We start from the raw sequence: 18,262 nt of genomic DNA, 5'->3' as shown, positions 1-18,262 counted from the left end.
GCCATTTGATTACATGCTTTATTCACTTTTATTCATATTTAGCTTATCTCTTCTGTTTAAACTCACTCTTACTGGACAGAGATGGAAATCTGCATTTTTATGCTGCTACAATAACGTACTGACTTAAATCATTAGCTCCATCCAGGTTTCAATGAAGGGTGTGACTGGAAGCCTAATTGCAGTAGAAATCTAGAGCAACACACTTACTCTCAGCATAAACACACATTTTATATGAGTGTGTGACAACTTTACAACAATGCTCAAAGTTATGATTCCCTTCCATATGCATACATTCACACATACAAAAGATCAAGCAAAATGGTGGTAGTTCTGTTACTAAAGTAGACTACTTTTGCTTTTACATTTACACATTTATTAAAAGCAATACAATGTTGTGTCGCTGAGGTAAGTCTGGAGCAGCTGCCCGAGTGGCCAGAGGGAGCATCACCGCCACACCATGACCAAGAGCAACTGGGACACCATGACCGTGCTGTACAAGAAGGGCCCCATGGCTGCGCAGGCCAAGTCCAAGCAGGCCATCTTAGCAGCTCAGAGATGAGGTAAAGATGTGGTGACCTCCAAGAAATGGGCTGCTGGGCAGAACAAGCAGCACTCGATCACTAAGAACACAGCCAATCTAGACGAGGAGATGGAGGAGCTGCACCATGACTGGGTGACCCTGCAGGTGGGCAAAGTGATCCAGTGGGGCGGCAGAGTAAGGGGCTGATGCAGAAGAATCTGGCCACGAAAATCAACAAGAAGCCACAAATCATACCAGACTACGAGAGTGGACAGGCCATTCCAGGTTTTGGGCAAAATTGAGAGAGCCATCGGCCTCAAGCTTGGGGCAAGGACATCAACAAGTTCATCGAGAAGGGCCCACGGGCAAAATGAGCACAAAGCCTCAAAACTGCGAGTTCTGGCTGGCTAAGCCTTCCTGCTGGAGTCCCTGAGGCCAGCACTGATGAGGCTGCCCCACAGCCCTGTAGAACACGGGTCAGGCCAGCAGCCAACCTACCCTGCTGTCAAACAAAGAAGCCTTATGAAGCCTAAAAAAAATCAATACAGTAAGTTTAAAAGCCCTACACAACAGTTATGAAAAAATTGATTTCAGTTGTAACTAGCTTTAGCAATTCAGATACTAATGATGCTGTGGTGATGGTAGAAGGAGAGTGTGTATCAGTAGTAAGTACTAGGTGCCCATCTCATTTTTCCCATTTGGAATATGGATACAAAAACAAGAACTATTATCTATTTTCTATTATCTACCTCACAAAGATTCCATGGAAGTTAGTAAGGCAATCAAGTTTATCTTAATTAGGCAATGAAGATCGTGGAATTTGGAGGGAAGGAGGAGGAAGCACGGGGATCTCATAAGTAAGTTGGGAGCTTTCTAAAACTCTTTTGGCCATAAAAGAAAGAGCACGTCATATTTTGCCCTGACAAAATTTTCTTTCTTTTTAATACTGTAGGTACCCATTCCTTCTACATTCCACTGAGTAATTAATTCTCACACTGAACCAGGCATAGTTAACATCATTGCCCCTTTATTCATGTTAGTTTTTGTAGTTTCTGAATTTTGACTACATTTCCAGACATTAACTAAGTGACTTACTTTCAGATTAAATGACCTCACATAATTATACACTTGCCTGGAAATTTAACTCTTTTTACTCCTCATTATTAGCTAGGCTAGAATATTTATTTCAGAAATATAATCCTTAAATTGTGAGAAACATAGTAATAAGTGAATTCACCAAATTTAGGGGTGGGAATAGAGCTGACTGGTAAAGCACTTTCCTAGCATGCATAAAGCTCTAGGTTCAATCCCCAGCAACACAGAATTAATATATAAATAAACAAATTTAGTTTGGTAAAGAATGCTTCTAACTAATAAAGATTTCATATGAGAAAATTAATACTGCATCAATCTAGTGGATTTTTTTTTTTTTTTTTTTTTTTTTTGTGGCTGGTTCAGACCACCCTGGGGGCAGGGCTGGCACAGCATGTGGTGCAGGGAATCAAATCTCAGTCCCTGAGCCCTTGCCTAAGCTTGCCTAACCAGACGCTTTAGTTTGCTGAGCTATCTCACCAGCCCCTTAATCAACCGGATTCTACTAGATTAAATTAAAAGAAAGGTCTACTTCAGTGAGGTGGAAATGATTATTTTGTCAAAGTATAATTCAAATGATATGTTGAGATGCAATTTTAGAGGTCTGCTTCTTTATCTCTATGTATCAGCAATAAGAAAATTTAGTTTTTCATGACAAAAATGCATAAGTGTTAGAACTGCAGATTGCTGTCATTTTTACCTGCTTCGAACTTTGGTAACTCAATTCTTTGTATTCATTAGGAGAAAAATATAGCTCCACTGCACATGTAACTGCTCAGTCACGGAAAAAAATAACTTCCACCTAAAGGGCATATTCACAAGAACTCAGTTAAAAATCATTCCAAGCTGGGTGTGGTGGCATATATCTGAAACCAGTAGCGTGTGTGTGTGTGTGTGCGCGCGTGCGCGCGTATGCGCGCGAAGAAAGAAGGGTCCCAAGTTCAAGACCAGCCTTGGCAATTAAGATCCTGTCCCAAAGTAAAAAAAAAACTAGGGATATAGCCCAAAGTAAAAAGAATTAGGGATATAGAGTGCTTACCTACCATTGAAAAGACTCCAAGTTAAGTTCCTAGTACAATGAATTCTGTGTCATTATAGCAAAATGTCAAAATAAAATGACTGTTTTTGCTTGAATCTTCTGAAAACTTTATTGAAAAATATCTCTTCAATTTAGGTAACATTACTTATCTTGTAATGAAGGAACATTATAGACATAACATTTCTGCATGGGCCAGGGAAAATAGGAGAGAAAACAACATTTGAAGGATTTCTCTTTCAAATAATTGGTTTTAAGAAATAGACATTAGGTGCAAATTAGTACTAATACCTTTTATAGTGACGATCTTACAGATTCTCTGTGAGGGAGGCTTAAGGATAAACGAATGTATATCTACAGTTTAGAAGCTTTGTATACACACTAGGGGCTTGTTATACTAAATTGTAAGATGGATAGGATATAAAAAAACCACATGGTGCCTCAGTGACTCCCACGAGAGAACGAAAAGGCCGAAAAGGACAATCAATTGCCTCAATCGCCTCAATCGCTTGGAATAGTGGTTGAAATGAGAACAGAGAGGTGCCAAACGATCTTTTAAAACATCCTATTATTTCTCATCTTTTTTATGACCTTCACTCTGGACTAAACCATTTCTTCAACTTCCCAGCCCATCATGTCCTTGGTAATTTATTTACTGTACCTTCTTCATTGAGAGCCTTTCCACTCCCCTCCCCTTCTAGCAGTCGTGAACTTCAGACCCTTTGCTCCAAAACCCACTCCTTTTAACTCTGTTTTTAACGGAGACTCCCGGATCCTGCCTTCTGCCCAAAGGGGAAGTGCGACTGGACGACGCACCGCAGGGCATTCTAGGAAATGTGGTCTCCCAGACTCTTTCGCCAGGCTCCCCAGAATAACGAAGCCCATAAAAGGCAGTCAATTAAAACTACAATTCCACACAGGCAGCGCAAGTCACCATCTTTCTTTCTGCCCTCCTTCCTGCTGCCTTCCTCTTCCTCCTCTCTTTGGCCGCCGAGCCGCTCAGCATCACGGTATTTGTAGTTCATTCCGGACGGAAGAACCTGGTGTTTCAAAGCCTAGAGCAGCCGAAAGACTTTAATTCCCAGAGGGCAGAGCGGGAACTGCGCCTGCGCACTCTATGCGAGGGCGTGTGTGTCTCTTGTAGCTGAGGGAGAGAGAGCGAGAGTGAGTGAGTGTGAGTGCGGGGTAGGGTGGTGGCCGTTACGTTCGGGGCAACGGCTACGGCAGTGGAGAAGTAAAAAGAGAAACAACGTCCGGCGCTTCCGTCTTCGCTCGTGAGGAGGAGGAGCTGGTAGGAAAAGGAAAGTGATTCTGTCTGGGCCTGAAATAGACCGAGTCGGGCCGGTGGGGCTTCTGGGCTATGAGCCTTTGAGGGTCGCGGAGCGAGACCCGAGAGCCGAGAGCTATGTCTCAGCCGCCGCCGCCGCCGCCTCCGCTGCCGCCGCCGCCTCCCCCCCCTGAGGCTCCGCAAACTCCGTCGTCTTTGGCGGCGGCGGCGGCGGCTGCTCCAGGAGGGCTTTCGAAACGCAGAGACCGGAGAATCCTTTCCGGGAGTTGCCCGGATCCGAAGTGCCAGGCGCGTCTGTTCTTCCCGGCCTCCGGTTCTGTCAGCATCGAGTGTACCGAGTGCGGACAGCGGCACGAGCAGCAGCAGCTGTTGGGGGTGGAGGAGGTGACCGACCCGGACGTAGTCCTGCACAACCTGCTGCGGAACGCGCTGCTTGGGGTGACGGGGGCACCCAAGAAGAACACGGAACTAGTAAAGGTGATGGGCCTTTCCAACTACCACTGTAAATTGCTGTCGCCCATATTAGCTCGCTATGGAATGGACAAAAAGACAGGCCGGGCCAAGCTTCTCCGGGACATGAACCAGGGCGAACTGTTTGATTGCGCGCTGCTGGGTGACCGGGCCTTTCTCATAGAACCAGAGCATGTTAACACCGTAGGGTACGGCAAAGACCGCTCTGGAAGCCTCCTATATTTGCATGACACTCTTGAGGATATCAAGCGGGCTAATAAGAGTCAGGAATGCCTCATTCCTGTGCATGTGGATGGAGATGGACATTGCCTGGTGCATGCTGTATCTCGGGCTCTCGTAGGCCGGGAACTCTTCTGGCATGCCCTGAGAGAAAATCTTAAACAGCACTTTCAGCAGCACCTGGCCCGATATCAAGCTCTGTTCCACGACTTTATTGATGCTGCTGAGTGGGAGGATATTATCAATGAGTGTGACCCTCTGTTTGTGCCCCCTGAGGGTGTTCCCTTAGGCCTGAGGAATATCCATATATTTGGCCTGGCTAATGTATTACATCGTCCTATAATTCTGTTGGATTCCCTCAGTGGCATGAGAAGCTCTGGTGATTATTCAGCTACCTTTCTGCCCGGGCTTATACCTGCAGAGAAGTGCACTGGGAAAGATGGTCATTTGAACAAGCCAATCTGTATTGCATGGAGTAGCTCTGGTAGAAACCATTATATACCCTTGGTAGGCATAAAAGGGGCTGCTTTGCCCAAACTACCTATGAATTTACTTCCTAAAGCGTGGGGGGTGCCCCAGGACCTTATTAAACAATATATCAAACTTGAGGAAGATGGTGGTTGTGTTATTGGAGGAGACAGAAGTTTGCAAGATAAATACTTGCTTAGGCTTGTTGCTGCTATGGAAGAAGTCTTTATGGACAAACATGGTATTCATCCTAGTTTGGTCGCTGATGTTCATCAGTATTTCTATAGAAGGACTGGAGTGATAGGAGTCCAACCTGAAGAAGTTACAGCAGCTGCTAAAAAGGCAGTAATGGATAATCGCCTTCACAAATGTTTGATCTGTGGTGCCCTTTCTGAACTTCATGTTCCTCCAGAGTGGTTGGCTCCAGGAGGGAAACTATATAACCTGGCTAAAAGTACTCATGGACAGCTGAGGCCTGACAAAAATTATAGCTTTCCCTTGAATAATTTGGTTTGTTCATATGATTCAGTGAAAGATGTTCTGGTACCAGACTATGGATTGAGTAATCTAACAGCTTGTAATTGGTGTCATGGCACATCTGTGCGAAGGGTCAGAGGAGATGGATCCATTGTATATTTGGATGGAGATAGAACTAATTCTAGGTCCACTGGTGGCAAATGTGGTTGTGGATTCAAACACTTTTGGGATGGTAAAGAGTATGACAATCTACCAGAAGCTTTCCCTATTACTTTGGAATGGGGAGGAAGAGTTGTCAGAGAAACAGTGTATTGGTTCCAGTATGAAAGTGATCTAACTTTGAATAGTAATGTTTATGATGTTGCAATGAAACTCGTTACCAAGCACTTTCCAGGTGAATTTGGGAGTGAAATTCTAGTTCAGAAAGTTGTTCACACTATCTTGAATCAGACTGCCAAAAAGAATCCTGATGATTATACTCCTGTAAATATTGATGGTGCTCATGCCCAAAGAGTTGGAGATATGCAAGGACAAGAATCAGAGTCTCAGCTCCCAACTAAAATTATTCTTACTGGACAAAAAACAAAAACTTTGCACAAGGAAGAGTTAAATATGAGTAAAACTGAAAGAACTATTCAACAGAATATTACAGAACAGGCTTCTTCAATGCAGAAACGGAAAACAGAGAAGTTAAAACAAGAACAAAAAGGACAGCCCAGAACTGTTTCTCCCACTGCCATTCGTGATGGTCCATCCTCTGCGCCCGTTACCCCTACTAAGGCTCCCTATTCACCTACAACTTCAAAGGAGAAGAAGATCCGAATAACAACTAATGATGGTCGACAGTCCATGGTTACACTTAAGTCTTCAACAACCTTTTTTGAACTTCAGGAAAGCATTACCAGAGAATTCAACATTCCTCCATATTTACAGTGTATTCGATATGGATTCCCTCCTAAAGAGTTAATGCCACCACAGGCAGGAATGGAAAAGGAGCCTGTTCCTTTACAGCATGGTGACAGAATTACAATAGAGATTCTAAAAAGCAAAGCAGAAGGCAGTCAGTCGGCTACAGCACACTCACCCCACACTGTGAAACAAGAAGAGATTGCTGTTACTGGTAAACTGTCATCCAAGGAGCTTCAGGAGCAAGCTGACAAAGAGATGTATTCCTTGTGTCTTTTAGCAACATTAATGGGTAAGATCAATTTGACTTAGGTGGTATATCTTTTTTTTTTTTTTTCCTCGGAACCGGGGATTGAACTCAGGTCCTTGCACTTGCCAGGGAAGCACTTATTCCACTAAGCCATCTCCCCAGCCCCAGGTGGTATATCTTAAATTATAAATATACACTGAGGTTTTTTGTTGTCTTTGGGGGAAATCTGTGGTTATTGTAAATCAGTCTAAATTTTAGGAGAAATTTTCTTTAGTATTTTGACAGGTATTAATGTAATTATTAAATGAATATTAGGATGACATAGTTACAAAGTGAGAATAGTTCCTTAGTTGTCACTAAATTATTTAAATCTATCTTATTTTTACGATTTTTAACAGACATGCAGTGTACCTAAATAAGCTTTTAATTTTTCTCCCTAAAACCTCTTGGGCCTGTCTTGCTCTTTTTTCATTTATTTTTAAATTTCATTTTCCTAGTCATGTGATTTCAGGACTTCCTGCTTGATGAGTTGCAGTTTATGGTGTTCATATTCTTGAACTACCACCTAATAGTCTTACTCTTCCATTTCTTTTTCTCCTTTTCTCAGTCCATCACAGTTTTCTTACGTGTACACTAGGACTTGTGTTTGGGTAGCTCATGAAAAACTTAAACATAATAATGGAGTTTAAAAAAGCATTTCTTTTAAATAATTCAGCATAAATAAAAGAAGATATAGTCTAACCAAATGTAATTTAAAGCTTTAGATGTTTTGGGCCATTGTCTAGTGGTTCACATTTTGTGTTATCTTTACTTGCTTAATCTTTAAAAAAAATTTTTTTTAGTTTACTATTACTATGCTTTGCCAAGTCTTCAAAATATGAAGTGAAATTTAAATGTTAGATATGAGAAGGGTCTTATTTTTGCTGAGAATTTTCAATTAGATGAACTGAGTTTGATTCGGTAAGGCCACTAAATAAGTAGTGAATTGAACAATGATTTATGAAGATTATTCTTGACTTATTAATTTTGGGGGACTAGCAGTTAATCAAAGATCTAAAAATACAAATTTATAATTTGGTACTGTAGAATTTATTTTGGCACACATAGTAATTGAATTAGAGGATATGTCAGGAACTGTTGTAAGCCCTTTACATACTTCTTTGTGTGTGTGTGATACTGGGAATTGAACTCAGGACCTTGAACTTGCCAGGTGGGTGTTGTACCATTGAGCTATATCTCCAGCCTCTTCTGCTTTATATACATCTCTCAGATTTTTATTTCTGAAGAGACTAGATAGAATAGAGGAAAAATTGTGTGGTCTTCTGAGCCAGAAAGACCTAGAATTTGAATCTTGGCTTAACTGCTTATTAGCTTGATGATTTCAGTCAAGCTGTTTCACTTCACAGTACTTCAGTTGTCTCTGCTATACAAAATGACCTTAATTGACATATAAGAGTAATAATGGTAAATTATTCGTAGACTGAAAATTAAATACCATCTTCACAAAATTAGTAAAATTAGATACATGCAGAAAACATTTAAAAAGACCAGCAGTCTTCCAGGTCAAAGACAGAGAAGAGAAGGTGTTACTCAATAGAAGGTGAATTCCTGAGGATGAGGCCCACATCTTCTCCAAGCCTGTGCATTCAGTACCTAGTAGATTACCCACGGACATATCTTAAGAAAGGCTGTATCTGCAGAAATGAGATGGGTGGTCAGCAATGGACATTGAAATAGAATCTGAAAAGCAGAATTTGGTCATGCTTATGCATTGCTATACAGAGCATAAAGGAACGTCATTTGAGGCTCCTGATAATTCTGGTAACCAGAAAGGCACTCTTTGCTGGGAGGCAGAAATATTTGATCAGTTCTGACCATGGCCTCTCTAAAAGATCTTAGTCCCTTTACCTAATCCATATTCATTAAGCATTTTTTCTTATTTAGCCTCCTGATAATAAATTTTGATATATAGGTAAGAATGCTCATCAGATTCTTTTTCTTTTGAAAGATTATGTTCATTGTGGATCAATAAATTGTAAAAAGTAGAATATGACTAATGGTCTTAGTAATCTGAAAAGTATGATTATCTATTTCATAAGGAAAATTAGTAAAATATAATTCTGGCTTATAACTACTGTTTTGAATCTGAGTTTCCTAAACCAGAATATCTGAGAACTAGACTAAGAGCTATAATCAGTGAGTTCATCAACATAATTTTTGGTCTCTTCCCTTTTTACCTTTAATATTTATGTTACTATATACAAACCTGCAAGTTTTTTTCTTCCTCTTTCTCTCAGCTTGTTTTCTTGCTTTCATTGATTTCTTTTTGTACTGAGGATTGAACCCAGGTAGTGTTGCACTACCTTAGCCCTTTTATTTTTTTGAGACAGGCTCTTGCTATTTTGGTCCAGGCTGACCTTGAACTCTGTAGCCCAAATTGCCCTCAAACTTGTGATCCTCCTGCCTAAGCCTCCCAGAGGCTGGGATTACAAGGGTATGCCACCACACTTGATTGCCCTTTTAATTTTTAAGATAGAATCGTACTAAATTCCCAGACTGGCCTCAAATTTTCAATTTTCTTGCCTCAGCCTCTCCAGTAGCTGGGATTTCAGACATACAGCAGCATGCCTGACTGACATGTTTCTCTATCTTCTACTTCCATTGCCACCACAAAATTTGAGTATAAAGATATTTGATAATTTTATAGTAGTATCACTTGACTTTCATTTAAAGTCAGTAGTTTGTTCCCCCCCCTCGCCCCCCTTTTTGAGATAGAGTCTCACTAAGTCACTAAGATGCCCAGGCTGGGCTCAAACTTGTGATCCTCCTGCTTCAGCTTCCCAGAGTAGTGGAATTACAAATGTGAGCCAACATGCGTGGCTGCTGGTCCTCTACAAATATTAGAGTTTTAAAATTATCTTATAACAATTTGAAAAAGGTAGAAAATAATCCTAATTAAAAGTTATGTGCTTGTAAAAATGTCAGATTGGTATAGTTACATACAATCATATGTAAAGAATGCTGGGAAACTACTGATGTTCAGCCTGGGGAAGGCTGGTGAATGACATGGACTATTTAGAAAATTGCAGATTTCTTTTTTTGTTGTTTTAGATTTCAAAATGTAGAAACTATATTGTGGATTACCTAAATGGGGGCTAAGCTGCTGTTAAATTAGTTTATTTTTATTATTTATTTTTTTGCCGAACCAGGAATTGAACTCAGACCCTTGTGCTTGCCAGGGAAGCGCTTATTCTACTGAGCCATCTCCCTGGCCCTTAAATTAGTTTAGAGAATAACTTGCCAAGGTTTATGCTATGCAGAGAGCAATCTCCTCATTGAAGCTTAGACTTAAATATCACTTTTTAAATTTTATTTTTATTAATACTTGCAGAATATGATCACATTCATCATAGAGAGTTGGTACATGTACATGACACATCATTCATTTTTTATTCCCTACCCCCCTCCTTCTCTTTTTCCCCTTTCATTTGGAAATGCTCTATCCCTTTGTTTCTTATTGTCTGCATTTTATATTGCTTCCTTATTTACACTTGGGTTTTTGTATAGGAGAAATTATGTGATATATAAGGTTGTGTGTATTATTTATCTCACTTAGCATTGTTGTATTTAAGTACATCCATTTTCCTATATGATTCAAACTTACCCTTTATGGCATAATAGTATTTCATTGTATATTAATAACACATTTTCTTTATTCATCTGTAGGCTACTCTTTCACAATTTAGCTTTTATGAGTTTTGCTGCTAAATATTACTTCTTAAGGGTTTGAGAGAATTTCGTTGACCATTTAAAGTAAGTCCCTTTATCATTGTACCCTGTTCATTTCTATTATAGCACAAGTTTTAATGATCTTATTTGTCCTTCCTCACTAGATTATTAAGTCCACCAAGGTAAAGTCCTGAAGCCTGTTTTTTTGTTTTGTTTTGTTTTGCGGAACCCGGGATTGAACTCTGAAGCCTGTTTTATTCCCTAACGAATACCTTATTATTTATTTATTTATTTATTTATTTATTTATTACATTTATTTATTGTGTGTGTGTGTGTGTGTGTGTGTGGCCAGCTCAGCCCACCAGGGGGCGGGGCTGGCTGGCATGTGGTACTGGGGGATTGAACCGCGGTCCCTGTGCTTTGCCAAGCTTGTTCCAAGTAGGTGCTTTAGACCACTGAGCCATCTCTCCAGCCCTACCTTATTATTTAGTACAAGATCTGGCAGGTAGTGGGCACCAAGTAGATGCTTGATGAATGAATGAATGAATAAATGAATGTTATTTCAGCAAAATTAATATATGCAGAGCTGAAGATTGTGTTGCAGGTACAAATTAATGAGACACGGACCTCACCCTCCATAGACTTAGCTGTATGATCCTTCCTGAGGAAGTCCCATACTTTTGTCATTTTTGGCAACACATTGCTGGTTTCCTTTCTTTTTTAAAAAATTTATTTAGGGCAGGGTCTACAAGGTCTACAGGGTCTCACTACGTAGATTGGACTCATAGTAATTCTTCTATGTTCCGCCTCCCAAGCTCTGGGATTGCCGGCATGCCACCACACCTAGTTTCAGTTGCAGTTTCAGTGCACCTTGGGGGCAGGGCTGTCACAGCATGCTGGGGATTGAACCCCAGCCACTGCACTCTGCCTAAGCAGGTGCTTTAGTCCGCTGAGCTATCTGGCTGGCCCCAGTTTCCTTTTTTATAGACATAAAATTATAAAGCCTCTGAATATGACCAATACAGCATTTTAGAAAACTTTTTGTTTGATTAAATTTTATATATATAAGGAATTATGTATCTTCATTAAATAAGGCCAACTATTTAATAGCTAAGAATATGTGTTTTCTTTTAAATAGGACGTTCATTAAATAGAATTTATGTCAATATTATTTATATCAACAGAACCATAAGTCCTGTGCATTATTAGTCTTTTTGCTTAATGAAAATCATTCATAGTAGTCACATTGAATCAGATGATGGTAGTATAAAGTGAAAAAAAAAGTTCTACTTGTAATATCTCACATTTTATTTTAATTTATTTGTTTATTTTTTTGGTGGAACCGGGGTTTGAACTCAGGCCCTTGTGCTTGCCAGGCAAGCACTTATTCTACAGTGCTATCTCCCCAGCCCCCGATATCTCACATTTTAATCTGTTCTGCCCAGAACACCAGAATATGTTGAATATAAGTTTTTTCAGACTCTCATCTTCATTTTTTATATAGTAACTTAGATTATCCCAATTCTGGCTTTACAAAATATTACTGAAATTTCTTGTACACCAGTTACTTTGTGTGTGTGTGTGTGTGTGTGTGTGTGTGTGTGTTAGTGTGTGTGTTAGATGTGATAGGTAATCTATGATCCGTAAATATTAGGCTAATTTCATTTTTCTAAGTATGGTATAGCATTAAATTTCTAAGGTTGTGTTTTTGTTTTTGTTTTTGTTTTTTGTAGTGTTAGGTATAAAATCTAGGGGCACTACCCCGGGGCTATATCGCCACCCCTTTTTATTTATTATTTTGAGACATGTTCAGAGTTGACCAAGCTTGCCTTAAACTTGTGATCCTCTTCCGTCAGTCTCCAGGGTAGCTTGGATTACAGGTGTGTTTCACTACACTTGGCTTTTTCTCTTCTCTTTCTTTTTATTAAAGAGTTAAAGATAGATTTAAACAAAATACAGAACTTATTAGTTTGGAGTTACTTAAATGGAATTAGACTACTTGTAATCAATCAATCTATGTAGATATCTATCTGTATCTATCTATATATTTTTTAGTGAACCAATTTAAAAAAAAAAACAAAAACTTGTGCTTCCAACTTTAAAACCAAGACACTGGTAAGAAATCTACCCAGAAAGACTTTTCCAAACTAAACATGTTTTTCTTTAGATTCTTAACAGAGTACATACAAGTCAATTTCAATTTACAATCGTTGCAGTCCCTCCTGTACATGACAGGACATTTAAACTGGATTCTAAATGTTCTTATACTCCATAATTTCACCAACTTCCAAGGTTTCTTGGATGAAACCCAAAGAACTCAATTCCATTTTAGTGAGATGGTTTTATTGATGTTAGAAGCAGGCCTATGTGAGCTGGTCCAGCATCACAGGGAGATAACCTGTATAACCAAAGAACAGGAAGTAAACAGCCAACTAAACAGCTCAAAGCTGAGGCTAATTTTTTTCAAGTGTTCGTAGGAAAGTAGTTTTTTTTTTTTTTTTTTGGCAGTACTGGAGATTGAACTCAGGACCTTGTGCTTGCCAGGCATGTACCTATTCTACTGAGCTAACTCTCCAGCCCCTCTAGGATTAGTAGGGATTAAACCCAAGGCTTCTGCACTGAACTGAACTATATCTCTAGTCACTTATTTTTTTTTATTTTTTAACTTTTCTGAGCATTTATTACAGGATCCCAACAGTGTTTTATTTTTTCTTCTCAACATCCTACTCTGGCTTACTTGGCTCTTTTTGCCTGGATGCCAAAGAGCCGGGCGTTGGCACAGGGCATGCGTAGACTGGCAAATGCCTTGAAATTTCTTTTTTCCTCGATGATGACCCTGGCCACCTTCTTGTAGACATTCCTGATGGGCATCACAGGTCGTCCTGTCAGCTGGGTGGCCAATTTGAGTTCTTCAGCACAGCTGTCTCCCTTTTGGGGGGCTGATAGTTTCCTGGGGAAGAGGATGAGTTTGGAGCAGTACTCTTTCAGCCACTGCATGTTGACCTGCAGGGACTCGATGGATTTGTTCGCTGGTCCAACAAGATGCCAAGGGTCCTAACCACCTTCTTGTGAATGCCGGCCACCCACAGCTCCTCCAGACTGAAGCCCCTGCTGACTCAGACCTTGGTTTGATATTGCACTGTGGGACAGCACGTGATGGGCCAGATGGGTCTGGATGCGGGGCGTGGAGCTATGCAGTGTGTTTTTGCCTCCTGGGCCTTGCACCTGCAGATCTTCTGAGCTGGCTGATTGAACCACACAGCCACATGCTGCTGCCAGTCATTGTGAAAGTAGGGTTTCAGAACCATATCATTCTGGTTGGGTGCCACAACTGCCTCTTAGGCTGCAGATCAGCGAACCAAAAGGTTCATTTATTTTGAAACAGGGTCGGTAAATTGTTCAGGCCAGGTAAATTGTTCTATGTCTGCCTCCCAGAGTGCTGGGATTATAGGCATATGCCACCATACCTCACTAAAAGATAAAATTTAAGAATCTAAGAGCAAAAAAGGGCCATCAGTCTAGGATTCATTGTCACCATTGTTTATAGATATACGTGTGTAGAGAGCACAGTTGGACAGACTCAAAAGTTTCAACGCAGGCTGGTGAGATTTCAGGATGACTAGTTTTAAGGAGAGTAAAGGAAAGAGTTTTTGCTAAGTGCTAAGAAAACAATTCCTAGTAAGCATATATTCAACTTTAGGTGCCAGGGAGATGGCTCAGTGGATTAAGTGCTTCACTGGCAAGTGCAAGGGCCTGAGTTCAATCCCTGGTTCTGCAAAAAAAAAAAAAAAGAGTGCTATAAAAGCATATATTCAACTTTATCAGGACATAAACCTTAGGGTTTACTAGAGTCCTATAGAACAGCAAGTCTACTCTTTACATATCTTATTTTACTGCAGAATTACCATCCTTAAGTTCAGAAATTTGTTTGATTTTGACATACCTCTTCTTTTCCTGAAGAAAGCGATGTGACTTTAAATATGGTTTAGACCAAGAATGTCTCCCAAAAGCCTCATACCCTCATATGGGGCTTTTGGAAGGTAATTGGATCATGGGGAGGACATACCTAACTTAATGTTAGGAGATGGGGTCTGATAGTATCACCCTCTCCAATATGAGCATCTTTCCTCTGCCATACCTTCCCATTGTGCCTTCCTGCTGTAGAACTGACCAACTATGGACTTAAAATATGAGCAAAAATAAAAAAATAAACCTTTCCTTCTTTAAGTTGCAGTTGTCAAGTGTTAGATCTAAGTGTGGTATTATTAGAGATAGAATTTAGAGCCTTTACACTGGGCTACATTCTAGCTCTGATTTTATATTTTGAGATAGGCTCTAACTAAGTTTCATGGCTAACCAGGCTAGGCTTGAATTTGCTGTACTCCTGATGCAACCTACTAGGATTACAGATGTGTGTCCACGTACCCAAGTTGGTTTTAATGTATACATTAAAAGTTAACAGGACATGGAGGTACAGATTTATAGTCCTAGCACTCTGGAAACTGAAGCAGGAGGATTGTGAGTTTGAGACCAACATGGGCAACATAAAGAAACCCTGTATCAAAACAACAAAATACAGGGGCTGAGGATGTAATTCAGTGGCAGATACCTGCATAGCATGCATAAGACTTTGGGTTTGATCTCCAGCACTGAGAAGGAAAAAAATCCTGGCCAAAAACGCATGTTTTGTAATTCTATAAACCCCTTCCCTATGTGTGTGTGTGTGTGTGTGTGTGTGTCTGTCTGTCTGTCTCTCTCTGTGTCTCTCTGTCTCTGTCTCTGTCTCTGTCTGTGTGTCTGTGTCTGTCTGACTCGCTCGCTTACTTGCTCATTTCCAAATCAGGGCCCTGTGCCAATTGTTAAGCAAAGTCCTACTTACCACATGGCTATAACTGCAGCCCTTTAATACTAGTAGGTGTCCATAAATGCCTCTATTTCGCAGAATCACACTTGAGCTTTAGACACTCATTTTTCAGATAACATTGAATGTCATTGCATCTTTGTTTTTCTTCAGATATTGGATGACTTGAAAGTTTCAACTGTAGTAATACACCATCTGACAGGTGTTCTGTTGATTTACATAGAGCATATTTGTAGTGGGGATAGTCATTGATTGAATAAAAACTAATGCATATAAATATATTTTAAATGCATATGTTGTAAATGGCTATTTTACATAATCATACTTTGAAGATTATGTTAAGAATTGATTATATTCTTTTCTATGTCCAACTATTTTTTCTTTGGTGGAACTGGGGATTGAACTCAGGCCCTTGTGCTTGCCAGGCAAGCTCTTATTCTACTGAGCTATCTCCCCGGCCCCTATGCCCAACTATTTGATAATAGTTTATCAAATATAAGATAATTTTTAAAATTCAAAGAATGCAAGCCTGTATAAAATAAAATATAGTGCTTCTCAACATTTAGCATTTTCACTCACCAGAGAAATTCATTGTTATTAGATTGTGATGTATCCTTCTAGATTCATGTACTTGTGCATATGTACACATTACGTTTGTATGAATCTATTTGTCTTATAACTATATCCTTTAATACTGTTGGTGACACTAAAAACTTTGGTTGGATACTTCTAAGAGGAGAAATGGGTATGTGCAAGAATAACAGGAATAGGGGGCCTGCCCATTAGCTCAGTTGTTTAAGTGCCTGCTAAAACAAAGCAGTAAGTCTCAGGGTGCTGTGGTTGGATACTCAGATACTCAAGCCAAACCAGACTTGCACTGAAGGCAACCTGAGGCTACCAAAACAAACAAACAAACAAAAAAAACAAAACCCTTAAAAAGGGCCAGGGAGATGGCTCAGTGGAATAAGTGCTTCCCTGGCAAGTGCAAGGGTCTGAAGTTCAATCCCCAGTCCACCAAAAAAAAAAGAATAACAGGAATACCTTTCTTAAAAATAGTTTTTACTATTGATAGGATATATTTTTAGGTGGGAGAATGTACATGAAACAGAGAGGTGGCAATAATTCTTTGAGCAGTGTAATACCTTAGGGAGTCTTTGAAGTAGAAACAGTCCTGCATTGCTACTTTAATTTAGAACTGTTAGGTTAGGTGAGTATGATGGCTCACACCTATACTCTCAGCATTTTGCATGGGAAAGGCAGGAGGTTTGTGAATTTGAGTCCAGTTTGGGCAATTTAGTGATTTAGGGAGAACCTGACTCAAATTTTAAAAGGTTTGGTGATGTAGTTCAATGAGAAGACCCTGGGTTCAATTCTCAATACAGTGAAAAAAATTTAGAGCTGTTTATTAATATTCTTACAAAATTTGAAATTGCTTATGTAAATACATTATTTTATAGTCGTATATATACTTCATAGTTCAGGGTATTTGTTTTGGAGTTTTTTAAGTATATATCATGTAGATGGTAAATTTTTATTTTTATTTATTTATTTTTGTATTTTAGGGAAGGGTCTACAGGGTGTTCAGAGTCTCACTACTAAATCAGACTTGTAAAGTGATCTGCCTGTTTACAGCCTCCCAAGAGCTGGGATACAGACAAGGGACATCATGCTCAGTCTTGAGTTTGATTTGATTTTCCAAGAACAGATGCTACTGTTAGTTATACTTTATAACACTGAAGAAGAGTTATGTTGTTTTACTTTTTTCTGGATTGCTTTTATGCATTGTTTAGAAGGGAAAAACCTCATTTGTAATATTTTGTACATCATCAGTCAATAGTAAGAATGCTACTGTTTGCACAGCACGGCCAGGTCCTGGGAATACAAAGCCTGATAGGCCACTGACTTTAGCCTGAATCTAAAAAATTTTTAGTTTAGAAGGGGCAAAAGAAAAAATAAACTAAATTAGTCTGCAGCATTGTTGGGATCCTAGTATTCATATATATATGAAAATCAGAGAACATCTACCTAACAGCCATTCAGAAAATGCCTAAAGAAAGTGATACCCAGTTTTTTTTTTTTTAATTACTACATGTAAGTGGTACATAACGATTACATTTATTGTGAGGAGTGGGTATATGTACCATAACCCATCTTAATTGTTTTTTGTTCTCAACCCTTCCCATGCCTTTGTGGTCATTCCAACTCTTGGTCCCTCTTCCCGTTCACAAAAGCTCTGTTCCCTCTCCCACCCCTCCCCCACCCCTTTTCCTGCCCCTCTCTTCCCATTATAGAAAGCAGTTATTGGCCTTTAGGAAACTGGAGCAGTTTGGCAGTATTGCTTTATAAAAATCAAGGCAAGGTATGATGTGAGATGGGAGAGGCAGGTACAGGCCAGCTAGAAGAGTGCCTCATATACCAAGTAAAAGGAACTTGGATTTCATCATATGCTTTTGAGGAATAGTAAAGGTTTAATTGGGAAAGCTGTATGGAGGAGGGATTTGCAAAAAAAAAAAAAAAAAGACTTGAAGGTAAACCTGCTTCTGTGGCAGCAGCACAAATCCGAGGCAGAGACAACCAGCATGGTAGTAAAACGGAGAGAAATGCAACGGAGAATTGTGTGAGTCTTGCGGACTCATACAACTTGGGCAAAGTAACTGATACCTACCTAGTCTTTTTTCTCATTTCTGTTACCAGCGAACATGACTTCAATTGGAGATCATTGTATGTCAAAGAAAATAATTTGCCAATTTTTTTTTCTCTAACCAGTTGTTGATACCACGTTTCTAAAGAAAACATGAATGATCATCAAATTTACTTTAACACAATTTGATCTTCAGTAGAATTTTAATATTGGGAAAGGCAGGAGCAGGGGAGATGGCTCAGTAGAATAAGTGCTTCCCTGGAAAGTGCAAAGGCCTGAGTTCAATCCCCAGTTCCGCAAAAAA

The 18,262-nt window shown here is 39.7% G+C and overlaps 1 protein-coding gene and 1 pseudogene across 1 annotated transcript in view; both read left to right on the top strand.

Moving 5' to 3' along the window:
- The first annotated feature begins 457 nt into the window (after window positions 1-457).
- Window positions 458-894, top strand: LOC101584577 (annotated as a pseudogene).
- Window positions 895-3,779: 2,885 nt separating this feature from the next.
- Vcpip1 (valosin containing protein interacting protein 1) overlaps window positions 3,780-18,262 on the top strand; it is a 32,591-nt gene continuing 18,108 nt past the window's right edge. Inside the window, exon 1 of the mRNA XM_004637564.2 lies at window positions 3,780-6,769. Within this exon, the coding sequence (XP_004637621.1) occupies window positions 4,054-6,769 (2,716 nt within the window). The 5' untranslated portion in view covers window positions 3,780-4,053. The remainder of the gene's footprint in view (window positions 6,770-18,262) is intronic.

Source organism: Octodon degus, unplaced genomic scaffold (genome assembly GCF_000260255.1).
Source record: "Octodon degus isolate 3935 unplaced genomic scaffold, OctDeg1.0 scaffold00091, whole genome shotgun sequence".
NCBI lineage: Eukaryota > Metazoa > Chordata > Mammalia > Rodentia > Octodontidae > Octodon > Octodon degus.
Note: the sequence above shows the minus strand (reverse complement) of the source record. Positions and strands in the feature narration are given on the sequence as shown.